General features: G+C 34.3%; 2 protein-coding genes across 6 annotated transcripts in view; one reads left to right on the top strand and one right to left on the bottom strand.

Annotated features, from left to right (window-relative positions):
* The window catches only part of TrissinR (Trissin receptor), an 81,669-nt gene that overhangs the window by 19,159 nt on the left and 45,615 nt on the right, over positions 1-16,895 (top strand). For all 5 annotated transcript variants that reach the window (XM_064698278.1, XM_064698277.1, XM_064698280.1 and 2 more), the window contains exons 2-4: positions 4,871-5,598; positions 10,801-10,945; positions 12,852-13,011. In XM_064698278.1, the coding sequence (XP_064554348.1) occupies positions 4,899-5,598; positions 10,801-10,945; positions 12,852-13,011 (1,005 nt within the window). In that variant the 5' untranslated portion in view covers positions 4,871-4,898. The remainder of the gene's footprint in view (positions 1-4,870; positions 5,599-10,800; positions 10,946-12,851; positions 13,012-16,895) is intronic.
* Positions 13,892-15,823, bottom strand: LOC135438992 (fibrinogen-like protein 1). The gene is made up of 3 exons (XM_064697567.1): positions 15,508-15,823; positions 14,230-15,097; positions 13,892-14,167 (listed from the first exon to the last, which is right to left on the bottom strand). The coding sequence occupies exons 1-3, from the start codon at positions 15,725-15,727 to the stop codon at positions 14,023-14,025; spliced, it is 1,233 nt and encodes a 410-aa protein (XP_064553637.1). The 5' UTR covers positions 15,728-15,823; the 3' UTR covers positions 13,892-14,022.

Raw genomic sequence — 16,895 nt, 5'->3', positions numbered from 1 at the left:
ATAAATGTATATATATATGTACATCTAGAGCAACATAGATACTTACAAATGCTTGATAATATAATAATGCAACATACAGATTAATATAAATATATAAAGTCGACTTCAGTTATAGCTAGATATATACTTAGATATATATTCTTATGCAGTTATATAGACATCTACACATCTAGAAATACTCAGATAAAGATGCTTTATAATATAATATACAAATATATATAATTAATTTTAGTTCATATTAGTTCATTTAAACAATTATTTTAAAATATCACTGAGAGCACAAATAATATGAAATTATAGGAAAAAACTGCACATAATAAATGCCAACACTTAAAACAATCAAAATTCAAAAGCGCATGAAAAACTCACGCAAGTGTAAAATATTAAAATAAAAAAGAAAAAATTAAAAACAAGACCTCACAATCACGGACCATAAACCAGGCAAAAAACATTTCTATGAATAGACCTAATGAAAGAGGGGTAACCAAAAATGTATATTAAGTCGAATTCTAAAAAAATTTTTTTGTAATATCTAAATCTAGGATTCATGGAAATTTTTTTTTTAAATGCGCTTTAATAAATGATTAAAGAATAATTGCAACATAGTATTTCAGTTGCAAGTAGCAATTAATTGCTTACAATAATTCGAACCTTAATATTTGCTAATATTTCAATTTTAGGATTTTTGGGCATTATATTTACATTCTTATATATTTATATTAAGACGCATTTACTTAATTGTAATTATTATAAACGGATAATTACAGTATGAAATTCCAGTTGCAAGTATTAAAAAATGTCTTGCAGAGAACAACACAAGCTACTTAAATAAAATGTTAACTTTTAGCAACATATTCTGCAAATAATATTTACAATTTGTACAAATTAAATATTTAAATAAAGAGTATGTCAATTTCATACGAGACAACTAACAATTGCTTTCATGAGATTATCTTCACTATATTTTTTTTATTATGCAACTCGACAGCTTACATACAAAATAAGGCAGCAAATTGCCAGGCTTGTTTTTATATTTTTTTTTAGCAGTTCACGAGGCAAAGGCAAAACGAGGGAAAACTGCTAAAATAATACAAAAGGCTATAAACCAATTAATTTTTTAATAGGTGTAAGCCAAGTTTTATATATAAAATTGATATTTAATCAAGCCCTTTTTGTGTGTCTACCAAATAAATCCTTTGATATTATATTAAACCGCTTATTTAAAGAATTACAACTTTTATAAATTTTTATTTTTTGGAAATTTGTAAAAATATTCGCAGTAGCTTGCATTAAAATGAAAACTTTTTGAACATATATTTAAAATTATATTTATATTATATTTATATATATAGGGTATTTACTTTTTACACTCCAAATAAATCGTATCGTTGGTAAAAAAAATTTCCCATCGACAGTTTGAAGTGTACACAAGTGAATATTTCGTACGACTCTTGACATGAAGTCTGAAGGGTGTGAAGTGTCTGCTGTATAGCAGGAAATACGATGGCTTTTTATGCTGTATGCTGTTGCATAACAAGCTGCATGTGGCAAGCTGCTAGTTGCAAGTTGTATGCAGGAAATGGCATTAGGCTGTTGAATGTGGCTTCCCTGTGTGTGTGTGTGTGTTACAAACCTACACCTGGCGTGGAAATTGACGCTCAAGCAGCATGTAATATCACTTAGAGGCAAACTAATCCCAATGCCTGCCACAGCAACAGCCACAGCCGCTGCCACTGACATTGCCAGCAGCAGTCGTGACTCTGCACTAAGCCCAAACAACTGTCGCAGCAGGCACTTGCAACTGGAGCCGAGTGAACGTTTGACTTGACCTTCCATACCCCACTGTCGAACAGCTGCATCTGACATTAGTTGACAGTTTTGGTAGGATGGTGTCGGAAAGGGGTATGTTTATGTAGGGACTGGCAAGGGCAGGCCGTGAGAATCTGTCGGTTGAGTTTAAGCCAAACATTGATGAACAAACTGCAGCTATTCGGTATCAGAATGCTTATTAGATGCCAATGGCAGTTGTGGCAAACAGATACCCAGAATACCAGCATGTTGTAATCCACGTCTTTGGCAGGATATAAACAAAAAGGCATTTCATAAGGAATAAAGTGCATTGCATATCGCATTGGCAAGGCAATTGCTTACTCTTCTCTATATATATTGATAGCATTCATATGGGGTATTTGATCGGAGTATGTTTGAATAGTGTCAGCGTACTCCATGGGATCTATTTGACCAATGCTCGCCTTTGCCAACCACTCACTCGGAAAATAATCAACTGGGATTGCAAAAAGATAAATGGACTATGATGACAAGTGATGTAAGCGATATCGTTTAAAGTATAAAGAACTCGTTGTTTCCAAAGTTTGAATAGGCAATAATAATAATGAATAATAATAATAATAATAAAAAAATAATAATAATAATAATAATAATAATAATAATAATAATAATAATAATAATAATTATAATAATAATAATTATGATAATAATAATAATAATAATAATAAAAATAATAATATAATAATAATAATAATAATAATAATAACAAAAATAATAATAATACCAAAAAATATACTGATAATACTAAAAATAAAATTTATTATAATAATATTAATAACAATTTTTTTTAGCTTAAAGTACATATCTTATATATTCCTCAAATACGTTTTAGATAGGACTTTGTTAATGCTTTTACATATATAAATTATATAAAATGTGTTCACGAAATCCTTCCCAAGAACTAACTGGAATGCATTCAGCCAATACGAGGGCTGTTCAGGGAATTAAAGCGGCTTCTTTGTTGGCCTCATTTCGCTTTGTCGGCCTCATTAATTATAATTTCTGGCAATTAAGTGTTACCTTTAATTGTTGTTCTTGCTGTTTGACCCACATTCTGTTACTGGCAGTCGCAGACACATCGAAGCAACTTTTTGTGCAGCCGACAAGGTGCAATCTTGGATGATGGGCTGAGTGTGGGGAGCCAATGGCTGCAGAAGCTGGTGTAAAGCTGAAAAGTTTGTTAGGAACGCTTCATTCTGTATTTGATTGCCACTTCGGGCAATTGTTTTGTTTATGTTTTTCCATTGGGTGTTGTTTGTTGGTTTTTGTTTGTTTTTGCTTTGCTTTTGCCTCTTGCCTTTAATTGAGCGAAAGCACAAAAACTTTGAATAACATTTATGAGTTTTTTTCGGTGCGGGGGTTGTGGTGCAGCTTATGGGTGTTTTCTTTGAGTTGTCTGATAAGCGGCTTAATTGATGATAAAACATGTCGCAAAATAAGTAAGTTTTTCGAAGTTGATCTGTCAAAACATTTCAAAATTTTGATTCTGATTTGTTTAACTGTTGGTAATGTATTTAAATCAGCTTTTATTATTAATATTCAGTATCATTTATATTGAAATAATATACAAATTCACTCTAGGTTCCCATAAAGTGTTGCCCTGCAATTCTAGCATTTTAACCTTTGACATATCAGGAGTATACCATATTGATTATGGCCTTTTTCTTTATTTTACAAATTTCAAATATTTGAGATATTTCATTTAGAAATGTACGCATATTTCAAAGCAATATTACTTTTCCATTCTGCACAATTTCTGCTCTGCACACATTTTTTTTCATCATTTTTAATATGCAACACGTTGCGCTGCTAATTATGTGAGTGCAGAAAGTGCAGGTTGCCCTTTCCCCATTCCTTCTGCCTTTACACATCGCTCTCAACTTATGTGTCGCCCAGCAGGATGCTTTGATTATTGCCCACTTCAGTGTTTGTTCCCCTTTGTGTACGTGCTCTAATTAATAAGGACTCGTGTTATTCTGTACTCCTATATGGAGACACACACGCACACACAGAAGACCAGCAAATATAGCTATCAAGTAATTAAAGCCCTGTTGAATTGTCATGCACTTCAAACACGCACGACTCGGTACTTTGTAATATGTCCAATGTTAAAATTTTGCTTTCAAAACAGTCCAAAAAAGAACAATAATAACAATTATCACATAAGCATTTGACAGTTGGATTTTAATTTTATGGATAATTTAAATACAAAAGCTTAATTAGCTGTAAATAAATATAATAAATTCGTATGAGCTATGTTTATACCCTGCATTTAGTTAAAGACTTTAACAGATATTATTATTATTATTATTATAATATTATTATTAAAAAGGAATTATCTAGGTACATATATATTTAATTATTATTAGACACGCATTTATTTGATAAGTATATTAATTAACACCAGAGTTATTCTAAAATATTTTTGACATATATAAGTACATAAGCCAAGTACAAAATATATTTTATAGCTCAGTAAAGGGTATCTGTTAGTCTATCTCGGGTTGCTTTTAAATCCCGTGTCCTGTGTGATTTTATATTATAAAAAGCATTTGTGCGCTTTTTGACAGCTTTCAGCATAGTAGTCAATTCTGCGTATTCAATTAAAATTGTTATCACTTATTATATTTAAACTTGTTTATAAAATTTAAATTAAATTTCCGGCTAAAATGTCTGTTAGCTTGAAATTAAAATTACGAATTATAAAAAGTGTGCGTGTTTTCTTGACACCTTAGAACCGATATAATTAAACTTTAGTCACTTTTGTCTGAAAACAATATCTACATCATAATTTTCTCTCAGCATAAATTAAAATAAAGTTCCGTCTCAATTGTTGTACAGCTTGAAATTAAAAGCTCTTATAAAACGTTAATTTTCAGGTGCCTCAGTACATTTTAATTATAAAAAACCGCTTCGCGGTTTCGGTGCCTTTCGCTGGCAACTGATTGCCGCTCACTTTGCATCCACTTATTCATCTTTTTCTTCTCTCCTCTGCTCTCTCTCTCCCTCTCTCTGCTTGCAGCTGCAACGCATTATTAGTCGTTAGCATTATGAGCGCTCATAGCCTGCAGGGGACGTCGACGTCGACTGCAACGTTGCCAACATCGTGCTGGCAGAGGCAGCGGCAGCGACTACGACGCCGGCGTCGACAGGAAGCGGAAGCAGCGACGCAGAGACGGGCACATAAACAAATGCGCCAGACTGGCAGCGCCAACATATCAGCAGCTTATGAAGATAATGATGACAACAACAACAACAACAAGGCCAACAACTGCAATAACAACAACAACGGCAAGGCCAGCAGAAGCCCCACTGCAACTACAACTTATAGCATTTCCGGCTTACCAGATTGCCAACAACAACAAACGGAACAAAGCAGCCAACACAAGCTAACAACTAGCATACACCCGCGCGCATTTCCGTGGCTCTTTCTGTCACCGCTCCTGCTGCTCGTACTCTTAGTTGACCGCTCTTTGTCAGCGACTGGAAATTACTCGAGCCTGGCACTCAATGAGAGCGGCACCGAAATCGCATTAACCATAAATGGGACAACAGCCACATTAGCAACAGTTGCACCAACCAGCAACAGCGGAGCAGCGACCACAGCTCTGGCTCTGAGCGAAGTGACCACCACCGAGCCGGCGGATGAGGAGGATGCTGAAAATAGCAGCGAATATGTTTTCGATCGCACCGATGTGCGTGTCATATTCATCACGCTCTATACGATTGTCTTCTGCTGTTGCTTTTTCGGTAAGTACTCATTGTTGTATAGATTCGGGTTAAATACTTTCTTTGACTATTTACTGCAAGAAACACAAACTAACAATTGGTGCACCTACTTCCTTACTTGCTTAAACTCAATTCGACCCATTTATAATTCCAGTGTTTTAAATAAGTGCATTAAGCTCGGAACGATCTACGAAATTTAAAGCTTCCTCATTCTTCATTATTTCACTAGAGTCTGCTAGCTTTGACTCCTTTTAGTTGCTTACAATTCTCAAACAGTTGTAGCCTAGGAATGAAGGCAAAACCTCGCATATCTAGAGTCGATAACAAAGTTAACGACAAAGTTAATGATTGCTAATAATAAAACTCGGAGGTTATTGAAAGAATTATAAAGACAGCCAGCTCAAATTTTTTTTCAATACCTTGTTGTTGTTCGTGGCCATAATTAAGTTTAGTTAATACTAAACAGATTACTACAAATTTTCTTTCAATTTTTGTCTTGTTAAAACTTTGTTTTATCTATTTGATTTCTTACAACCCTCTACAAATTTATGCTTATCGACTTAGCATTTCGAATGGTTCGATTTCATAAGCTCTTTCTATCTGTCGAAGAAAATTTAAAACTAAACCTGATAAATATCTTAAACTAATTTCTCAAATAATAACCCTTATAATTACTAAGAACTGCAGGTCACAAATAATAATGGAATCTTATATACCAAATTCGGAATCTTATATACCACAAGCTAAGATTAAAAGTTGAATAGTCCATAGACTCTCACCTCCTAACTCAATTGGCTTTTTCCTTTCATTTTGTCAGTTTCCAAGCCAGCAAAACCTAATTGGCCTGCCCCTGGTTTTTCCTGGCATTGATCCCGGTCGAGACATCATGTTATTTAGTTGCCTTTTGTCTTTTCGTTTGTATCCCTTCTCTCTCTCTCTCTCTCTCCTTTATCTCTTGGTGTGCCTTTTAAATGCACACTTACCAATTACTCAGTGCTGCTGCTGGCCATAAAAAATGGCTACAGATGCGGCTAAGGAATAAAGGACTTCTTTGTGGCTTGACCACTTGACCGACTCTGAGCTTGTGGTTTTGCGGTTCTTTATTCTCAGTTTAAAAGTTAAAAATTGTTGATGTTGCGGCTTGTGTGGCCTGCAAATCTATTGCCAGTTAATGCAAATAAATGCAAATGTAGAGTTTTAGAATATTCCTTAGATTCTGTTTTCCTATTTTTTGTTCAATTCATGCATTAAAATCTTTATATAAAAACTACTTGTGCAAGGGCTTTGCATTTCAATCAATTCAACAAATGCCACAATCCACAATTAGCTGTTATTTAGTGTTTTTGCAATACATAAATCCGCACAAAACCTTCGAATAAAAAAACATTTATTATATTTCAGTTTTTATTTTATTTTACGTAAATAAGTACTATTGTACATAGTGCCTACAAAATGTTTCGGATCCAATAGTCAATCGCACACAGCAGCTTCCCAAATTTATATTTAAATTTTATATCAAGAGAAATAACTTAATATTTCAGCTGTCAAGAGCGTATTTAATGAGCGGCATCACACCGTTAATTGTTATTTTTTCACATTTGTTTATTTAAATTGTTGGCTTAGTTAATTCAAATAAGCATAAAAGCAAATGCAATGCCATTAAATTAAGTGTTTTGTTCGCAAATGCGTCGACTACTGTAAATGGCTGCCAGGCAGCAGCGACCCAGGGTAACAGCAATTAGTGGCAACTGGAAAATACACACACACACACAAACAGACAGACGCACACACACATGGCAATGTAAAACAACGGCGGCCAAAGAGCAATAAAGTGTCGTGCCATCGCATGAACAACAACATTGCCTGCTATGGCTGGATGTGGCTGCAACTTGCAAATTTCATAGCCTAATGGTTTAATGATGGGCACACTCAACGCTCCCGCCCCTTCCTCTCCATAGACATTCTTTGTCCAAATGTTTTTTGTTGCTCTTGAAGCAACCAAAATGCTTTCATTTAAATCCAAGCCAAAAAAGATAATGTCGAAAACCAGCCGAAAAACATAAATTCCAACAAGCGGTTGGCTCGACATAATTAATGCTGTTGCGCAGCGCCAGATCAACCAAATGCCTATTGAGTAATTAATGCAATCATTTATAATGAGCTGTCACACGTGGCGTATGCGCGATTTACCGAAAAACTGTTAGCTCAAGGTCAACGTAGGGAGAATGCAGCCTATTCGTGTTTTCTATTTTACAAATTGATTATTTAACTTGCATTAAATTGCATTCAAAATTAGGTTTGTCGAGCTGAGGTTTTAATATAAATCAATTACTTAATTTTTGTTTATACCACATTTTTAATTTTCCGAAACTGAAAATTGTTGCTATCTATTCAGCTTGCTTTGCTCTGAATTTGTTTAGATTTATTTAATTTATTTTTGTTTTATTTTTTGTCTCAGCCCCCATTTAGCTTTGGTTTACAAAAACTGTTTTTAAATATTCAATACTCTTGGCTTAAATAGTTTAAATCTGAGCATTTTGGTACAGATTTTCACAGTTTCCCTTGCACACAGCTGCAGAGATCCTAAAAAGCCTTTGTTTATTTTATTTAAATATTATTGTTTGTTCAGGCTTCTTTATTATAATTAATATAATTAATTTTTTGTTTTTATTAGCATTAGAAAGTTAAATATATTAACAATGTTTAAAATCGTTTAATAGATTCTTTATATTTCTTCGGTTTTTTATTATTTCATACAAAGAACAAAGTACTAAGCATACTGTCTTATTAAAAATTTCTAGGTTCTAGGTCTTCGATTCGCCATTTTTTTTTATAAGGACTCCTAACTTTCCTTTATTTAAATATAAAATAGACAGCAGTAAATTTCAGCGTCTTCCCTCTCTGTCTAACATTTTCTTCAATTGTACTTGAAGGAATCGCTTTGCAGTTACAACATGCTCCAACACCTAGACACTGACACATGTGCACACACAGAGGCACACACGCACATCCACCCACACATACTCACAAGAAACAAACCGCTGCCAGCCAAGCAAACATCAACCTGGGCAAATGTATTTGATAGTCCCAAACGCATTGGGCCAACAATTGTGGCCAGAATTGGCCTGGAAATTTGAGCCCTGAAGGCTAAGGCAAAATGTTAGCAACTGCGGTTAAAGGCAAACGAATCGTATTTCAGTCACCAAGGCTGTCAGAGCTCTACGAAGCCCAAATAACAATATGTTATATAATTAAGTGAACTTGATGCGCCACTACATTTTGTTTTAAATTACTTTACGCAGCAACTGCAGTAGAAGTGTTCTCTAAAATGCTTCAATTATATAAATTATAATATTCGATATTTCCCTCCCTTTCTCTCTAACTCTCTGTGTGTCTAGCCCGCTCACGCTTGTTGTGCACACATTGCGGTCTGGCGTGCACTCGAGTAGAAAAAAATTAACAATTACAAATATAATGTAAATTTGGAACAATTTGCGACTAGTTGAAACACCCGCTGCTACTCGCAATAGCAGAAAATATTAATTAGAGCTCAGCCAAAAGCCCATAAATTTTCCCAAATATATATTTGCCGAATATATGCATTGCCCCCAACCTCATAAACGAACAAAAACAACCAGACACAAAATATTTTATATATATATTTATGTTTTTTTTTATCGTTTTCATTTTGGCCTCAAATATATGTAATAATTATTTGTTGGCACAAACATGACAAGCACAAAAAAAAAGAGAATAAAACAAAATGTTTTTCAGCCGAAACTTTTTTAATTACTTCAAACAATTCCGAACTCACAGCGGAACAAAGCCGTACAAAATGTTCTCAAGGCTGAGTCCCCAGCCCAACCCCTTAACTGAAGGGTTATCCAAATGTAAAGAAGGGACTAATAAAGGCCGTGCCGGAAATCCGCTTGATACATGTGTTGCAAAAGTTACACTGTTTGCGCTCGTTTCATTTGTTCAAATATACGAGGAAGTATGAAGAAATACACAAAATTTAACAGCCAATGTTAATTCATATATGCATACGTTTTTTCTTAAAGTGTGCCTTTTAGTTGGCTTTTTGTACCAAACGCAGAGAAAACAGTTCTGCAATGTTCTTTCGTGAATTTAGGTAAAGTTAAACCATAATCTGCTTTGGTTAAAGACAAATTGTATTTGTGTTTAAGATACCCTAAAACCTTAAAATGATCAAAAAGGTCATGCTAAAGTTATGCCAACGTATGAAGATGGAAATTTTGTAGGTATAAAAAAAATCATATATGAATTTAATATGACAAGCTGTAAACTAAATAAATATATTTAATTAATAAATAAATATATTTATTATATTTACAATTCGAGGAAACCCAGCTTTATCAAAAAAATACCCTTTCTACCCACTTTCAATATATATTATAACCTCTTTTTTGGTATTAAGCATCCAGTTATCTAGAAAAAAACGTTTTTTTTGTTAGTTATTATCGATAACGATAACCCTATGCAAACTATATCGATAATATCGACCACTTTATTTTGTGATTATCAACAATAGATAATGTTTAACAGTACCAATAATAAGTATATTAGCTTAGAGCAGTCAAATACTCTTTGTCTGCGTCTGGCATTAGCATATAATAAATGAGCACAAATTTAGACCTTTTTCACACCAATAATCTAGTGAATCTGACAGAGTTGGACATCTGGGCAATTAGCTTAACTGTCTGCACATTCTATTCAATTGTTAGCCGTAAATCATAGGCCCTTGGCTGCTGTCACTTAAATCCACTTGGCAGGGTTTTCATTTAATTAAGGCTAACAGACATCGAGATGGCAACACACACACATACACACACACACACGCACACACGCACACATGCGATAGATGTGGCCTGAACAAAACCCCTAATTAAAATAAACTTTCAACGCAACATTAAACCAAGAGTCGAGGGAATGCGACGAAAATTCTCAACCAGAATGTGTACACTGCCTGCTGAAAGTTATTGCCCCCAATGCACGCAGCCAGGCATCAAGTAAAACTTTCTGCCCTACTATGAAATAAGAGCGTGTCGAGGAGCTGGGCTTGTCGCCTGGCTTGCCAAAATATTTTGTTAACATTTTTAATATCTCCCAGTTGGCTTCGGCTTTTGTTTTGCATTTGTTGCAGAAATTTAATTGACATTTTGATATCTGTTATTCTTAATCTACTTCGTCTTCTGCTTGCAGGCAATCTACTTGTGATATTGGTGGTCACACTGTCGCGTCGTCTGCGCTCCATAACCAACTTTTTCTTGGCCAACTTGGCGTTTGCTGACTTTTGTGTGGGTCTCTTCTGTGTTATGCAGAATCTCTCCATTTATCTTATAGACAGGTAAGTCAAAAAGCCAACACATATTTTATGCCGCGACTGTGCTTATTCAGCTTCTTCGGTGTTGATTTTTCGTTTTTTATGAAATTGTCTGCACATAAAGCAGGGGAGGAGGTGGTTAAACAGTAAATTATTCTTGATTTGCTTATGCTTTATGAGAGCCATGGCAGTCTCTAGCTCCTATAAGCTTCGAGAGATGCTCGATAAATCAAATTTCACATTGATTATTATCAATTTCATGGAAGAGAGGCAAATCACCGAGGACTTTAAATGAGTTTGACACTCAAATCGCGCTCAAAGTCCTTAATTTTAAATGCACTTTTTATATTGATTATAGTTAATCAAATCTGTATGAGCAGGGTATCGTTTGATTCATCACTCCCAAGTTGAACATTAAGTGTTTATTTTTGTTTGTTTTCTGGCATTTGATTTGTTGTTATTATTTTGTTATTTTGTATTGCGGCTCGTTTGCGCTCGAGACGAATAAGTCAATAATCAGCCGAGAGCGAATAATAAACAAAGACAAGCGAATATAAATTTTGCACATATATCATTAGAATTTCATTTTGAGTATTTGTGTGTCGGAATTTTCCGAAAACAAATAACATAAATCATACATCCAAATTTATTGACGGTCAAATGCGAAAATGCACTTCATTGCAATTTTTCGGGGAAATTATCAATATATTTACTTTTAGTTGGTTAATATTTAATCAAAATAAATATTTAACATTAAATGCAAGTATTAGATATGGAAAAAATATAGAAAATGTATATTAAACAAATATTAGATTTAGGCATTTATTTGCGCTTTTAGCATATTTCTGTTTTAGTTGAAGAGCTTGCTTTGCGCATACATTAAATTCTCTCATTTATTTTAAATTAAATAAATATATTTGTTACATAAAAGTGTTGTTTAATGAAACACTTGTGTTCAAAATAAATTTGACCAGCAGCTGTCAACGAATTATCATATGAAAAGGTCAATTATATTATGGCCACATAATATTGCCAATTTATGCACAACGTGGTCCTATTCCGTAATTGGATTTGATGAGTGGGTGTGAAAATTAAGTCAAATATTTAAATATGTTGATCCTAGTTATTGGCGTGCTCGTCAAAAAGTTGGCATAACTCATTTGCATAGTTATTTATTTATAAATGTTGATACTGCACATATAAATGATTGATTAGGGTGTCGAGCTGTGGTGATATATGTAAATTATAGCTACATAATTTATTAAATGTATATATCGCAACAATATATGTCAGACAACTGTTAAGCACAGCTACCTTAGGATAAACTTTAATATTCAGGCTTAGTGTATTTATCACATTTCAAAGTTATTCTTCTTATTGAATTGTGAAAATAATTCCCAGCATTTACAGCCCAAATACTTTTAAGGCCAATGCCTTAACGCTCACTCATGCTTCTAATGCAGGTTTTAGTACCTCAAGATTTTTATGTCTTTCACAAGAGACTCCATCAAATGCCTGCATTTTTGAATAAAATGTCACGTACATCTATCGACAAGAGTACATCAATTTCCTCTTCCGGCAAAACCTTTAACAACACCCCCTCCACCCGCCCCCCTACCAACTCAGCACTTTAACACTCCTGTAAGACCCACAGGTCGCACAAAATAGAATTACGTGTTAATCCTCAAGCACAATGAGCCCAAAGCTTTAATTTCAGACCGAAAAGTGCAATAATAAAAATAAAGGCCCAGTGCGAAAGTCTCTGGCAACCTACAGTAAAAAGACACCTTAATGTGGCATTAGTTAGAATGTGGCATCAAATAGAATTTGTGTTGGCAGCTTTGATGTAGATTAGGTATCGAGGTTTAAGGAGAAAAAATAAAATGTTTATAAATGTTTATATTCACATTATTTTTGCAATTCTTTTCAGCTGGGTCTTTGGCGAGTTCCTCTGTCGCATGTATCAATTTGTGCACTCGCTCAGCTATACGGCATCCATTTTCATCCTGGTCGTTATCTGTATGGAGCGTTACTTTGCCATTGTGCATCCAATAACCTGTAAACAAATTTTAACAGCTGCACGTTTAAGGGTAAGTCATCGATAGAAATCGATTTCCAGCACAATTTTTGGAATTGAATATTATAATATTATATTAAAAGAATATTATAAAAACTAGAGAAACTTAAATTAAAAAATACGTTTATCATACTTAGATTAAGTTAGTTTCACTTGCTTAAAAGATTTTCTTTTTCCATACCCATTCGTTTACTATGGCATAGTTAATAACAGTTAGTGAAAATTTTGTATAGCATATATTTATATGGTGACATTTTCATGGAATTAAGGTATATAAAAGGTATTTATTATTATTTTGTAAAGCACTGTGTTTCCAAAAAATGTATTCGCAATGTTAGGGTCTTTCGAACCTAAGCGTAGAGTATTTCTTAGCTGAGTTACCATTTTTAGCTTTGCTGCGCTGTTGTTGAATGCTCTACATACAAACTCTTATCGTCAGTTTAACTAGCGTGCATATTGAGTACTTAGCCCTTGCCGTTTGGGCTGTACGTTGATTATCAATCAATCAATCAATAAGTCAATTATTTAGTCAATTAGTCAGGACAAACTCCCTTTAGACACACAGTAGAAACTTATTGCATGACAAAGGCAACATCTATATTAATAATGGCTAATTAAGTGCAGGAATATATATATAATACTATATATGATTATTGTAACTCATTTTAATAGATTGGCCAATCTTGCATAAGCGAAAGACATTAAGCACGAGTAGAAAGAGAAAAATTAAGCGCAGCTATTTTCAATAATATTGTACAGAAATGAAACAGCTAGTTGATTATATGCTCTTGCAGAAGTTGAGAACTCAAGCATCGGACTTTTATGCATATAAATTATTCTCTGAAATCGAACGCACCTTAAAGAAAAAAATAATAATAACAGTGAAGCTCATATTCTTGATATTCTGGAATTGTTTATATTTATTTTGCAGCGTGCAATTATACGCTGTCATAAACAGTGTTTTATAAAGTCTGCCAAATATGCATGAATGGTTTTTCAAAGATATAATATTTGCATATATAGCTTAATTGGTCTCTTCCGGTTTGGGGCGTATCATCATTTGAACAGACCTTAGGGACGTGCTACCATCGAATACGTTCCATATAATGCCCTCACCATTGTAACCAGCAGGCTTATACTCTTTATATTCACCATTAAGGTTGGCAAAACTATGGGTGCATAATGGCATTATTATTAATATCTTTCCGATTGATAAGTTTGGAATACTTACTAATCAAGGTTGTCGCATGAATTGAACCACCAACCGCCTTTAAACGCTTTAGCACAGTTTTTTACCCAATAGTTGTCATTGTCGCGGTCGTAGGTACTGAATTTTTGTCGTATATTATATGTCAACGCTCGTCCGTTTCCATCGTAATAACTGCCATTAAATTCGATTTGCTGTAACTCGTAATCAGTATCCTCGCTGCCAACAAGAAATTTGGAAAATGTAATAAATTTAGTCCGAAATGTAAAAGCCTCCAAAAAAACAAGCAGCTCGTGCGGCTGTGCAACAGTCATTCGGTGCAGCTTTTCTAAGCCAATAAAGAATTCTCCATTCAAATCGCCGAAGCCATTTCGATAATCGTTCCAGTTTCTATTGAAATTAACGCTGCCATCCAAACGCCTCTGAATCACCGTCCAGCCGGAGCCCTGATAGCGAGACTCGCAGGGCGCCAGAAATGGTCCAACGCCAGGCACATTTAATACCTGAATATCTGAGGAATTGCCAAAGGTAAGGCAGCTAGATGCCGCGAGTGTGTTGATGCGATCCCTGCACTCGGAAAGTTGATCATTCTTTTGCCTAAGCTTAGCCGCGTCTGCTTTAGCTCTGACCTGCAGATCAGTTAGCTCAACATCCTTATTGTTGCAGGTGGTCCTATAGAACGCGATGCTATTATTTAAATACCCTATCTGTTCTTGCTGCTCGTTCAATGCGGCGACATTGCTATCGATCTGCGCCTCGTAGGCAGCGATAAGATCTTTCAGTTCCTTCACTTTCCCAGAATCGGCCGTAATCTTGGACCGAAACGCAGCCACCTGTCGCTTCATTTTCGACACTTCCTCGGCGTTCACCTCGCAGTTGACAGCAACGATATCTGAATTTGATTTAAAAATGTTGAAAAAAATCAAATGTTAATGGTTGAATATCTAAGTACTGAAAATTGGTTGCCCTTATACTTTATATTTAAAATATTTTTTTCATCTACAATTTATATTTATATACCAGTACCTTCAGTTTTTGCTGAGGTAAAACTTGTAAAAAGCATCAAATTTCACATCGAGCTAGCAAATAAGCTGTAGGCAAAAATTCAAAATTTTTTGATACGTAATGCAACTTGTATTTGCAGTCGCATTAATAAAATAAAAATATAAATGATTACATCAACAAGTTAATTAGTTGATTTATATACAAGTGAATTTGCAGTGTACTACAAGACAAGTCCTCTAAATTAAAAAGTCAGACGACATTGATTATGCATAATCGATCTAAAATCACAAAAATTACCATCTTTTTCACTGCTGCTCACGTTGAGTTTAAGAAGTGTTTCTTCTTGGCTTGTCTGATCGTAAGTTTCGGTAATTCCTTGTCCATCAACCACAATCATTTCAACCGATTGCGGCTGCTCCTCGGCAGGAATAAATTCGAAATGCGAAAAAGATTTTGTATCAGTTAAGCAAACTTGCCAGGTTAGGCATAAAATGATTAACCCTAATATATATCTCATATCGAAAAATATATATTTCTAAGTATAAATGTTTATTCACTGGCTGGTAAGGAAATCACAATAAGACACAATCGAATGGTTCTATAGCTTCGGCTGTCGAACTTCAACTGATTGAAATCAGTCAATGGCAAAGACGAAGAAATGCTCGACGATTGTCGAAGTCAGCATTTATTGCAATAAGTAAGAATGCCTGACCAGGAGTTACCCTAACATCAGAGACATAAGATCTGCAAAAAGCACATCTTTAAAACTTTAAACACAAAGTCATGCCAATTAATAAGCTATAGAGTTTATAGAAATGACTTCTAGCGATGTCTTTTCTTAAAATTATAATACCCGTTATAGGCATTTAAGGGACTACAGGGTAGATATGCTTGCATGCCGTATATTCAGGCATGACTCAAAACGATATATTCTCGCGTTAAATCGTGCTTATGCCTTGCGCAGTACACAATGCAATAAAAAAACATAAATATTCAGGTCTTGATATTGTTTGGAAATATTAAAATAGTTTTTTTTTATATGAATGAAAATATTGCGTGCCGTTTCGTTTCGTGCCTGAAGTCTGTGCCATCTCTTGTACTTGCTGGTACAAAATTTAAAGACCCGAGTCCATCTCTAAATGATAACAATAGATATTTGTTTATTTAAGGAGTCACAAATAAATTCTGATTTTATGACAATAATTGAAATCTAAATGCAAAATGTAAATTGAGTTATTAAACATACTTTAATTTAAATTTTCTTAGTAAATTTAAATTTAATTCAGCTCCCAAAAGATCATTTAATTTATTTATTTGCATTTGCAAATTTGTAAAGATTCTTTTGCTTTTCGTTTAGTTTGACAGGCACAATTAAACATTATTCATTTAAATAGCTTTGATATTCATACTGACCGCAATTTGCACGCTAATGGAACTTATTAAAGTGAGCCCAAAAAGTTTATGTGCTACTAGCCAGCCAAAAGGCTTAATAAGCCATGGCAGACGAAAAAACTTTGGTGAACACAAAGCTTTTGCCTGTACGCCCGGCGGCCAGGCAAAGCGACCTATTCAAGATCATATCGTTGGCTCGGCGGCCTGGGTACAAACATAATTATTGACCCATTTTGTCTAATGTAATTTCCTATGAATACAAAAAATAAATAAAATTCGTGCTCATTGACCAG

This window comes from Drosophila montana, unplaced genomic scaffold (genome assembly GCF_035044405.1).
Source record: "Drosophila montana isolate Dmon_TW-CO22-7 unplaced genomic scaffold, ASM3504440v1 contig_402_1, whole genome shotgun sequence".
In the NCBI taxonomy this organism is placed as follows: domain Eukaryota; kingdom Metazoa; phylum Arthropoda; class Insecta; order Diptera; family Drosophilidae; genus Drosophila; species Drosophila montana.
Note: the sequence above shows the minus strand (reverse complement) of the source record. Positions and strands in the feature narration are given on the sequence as shown.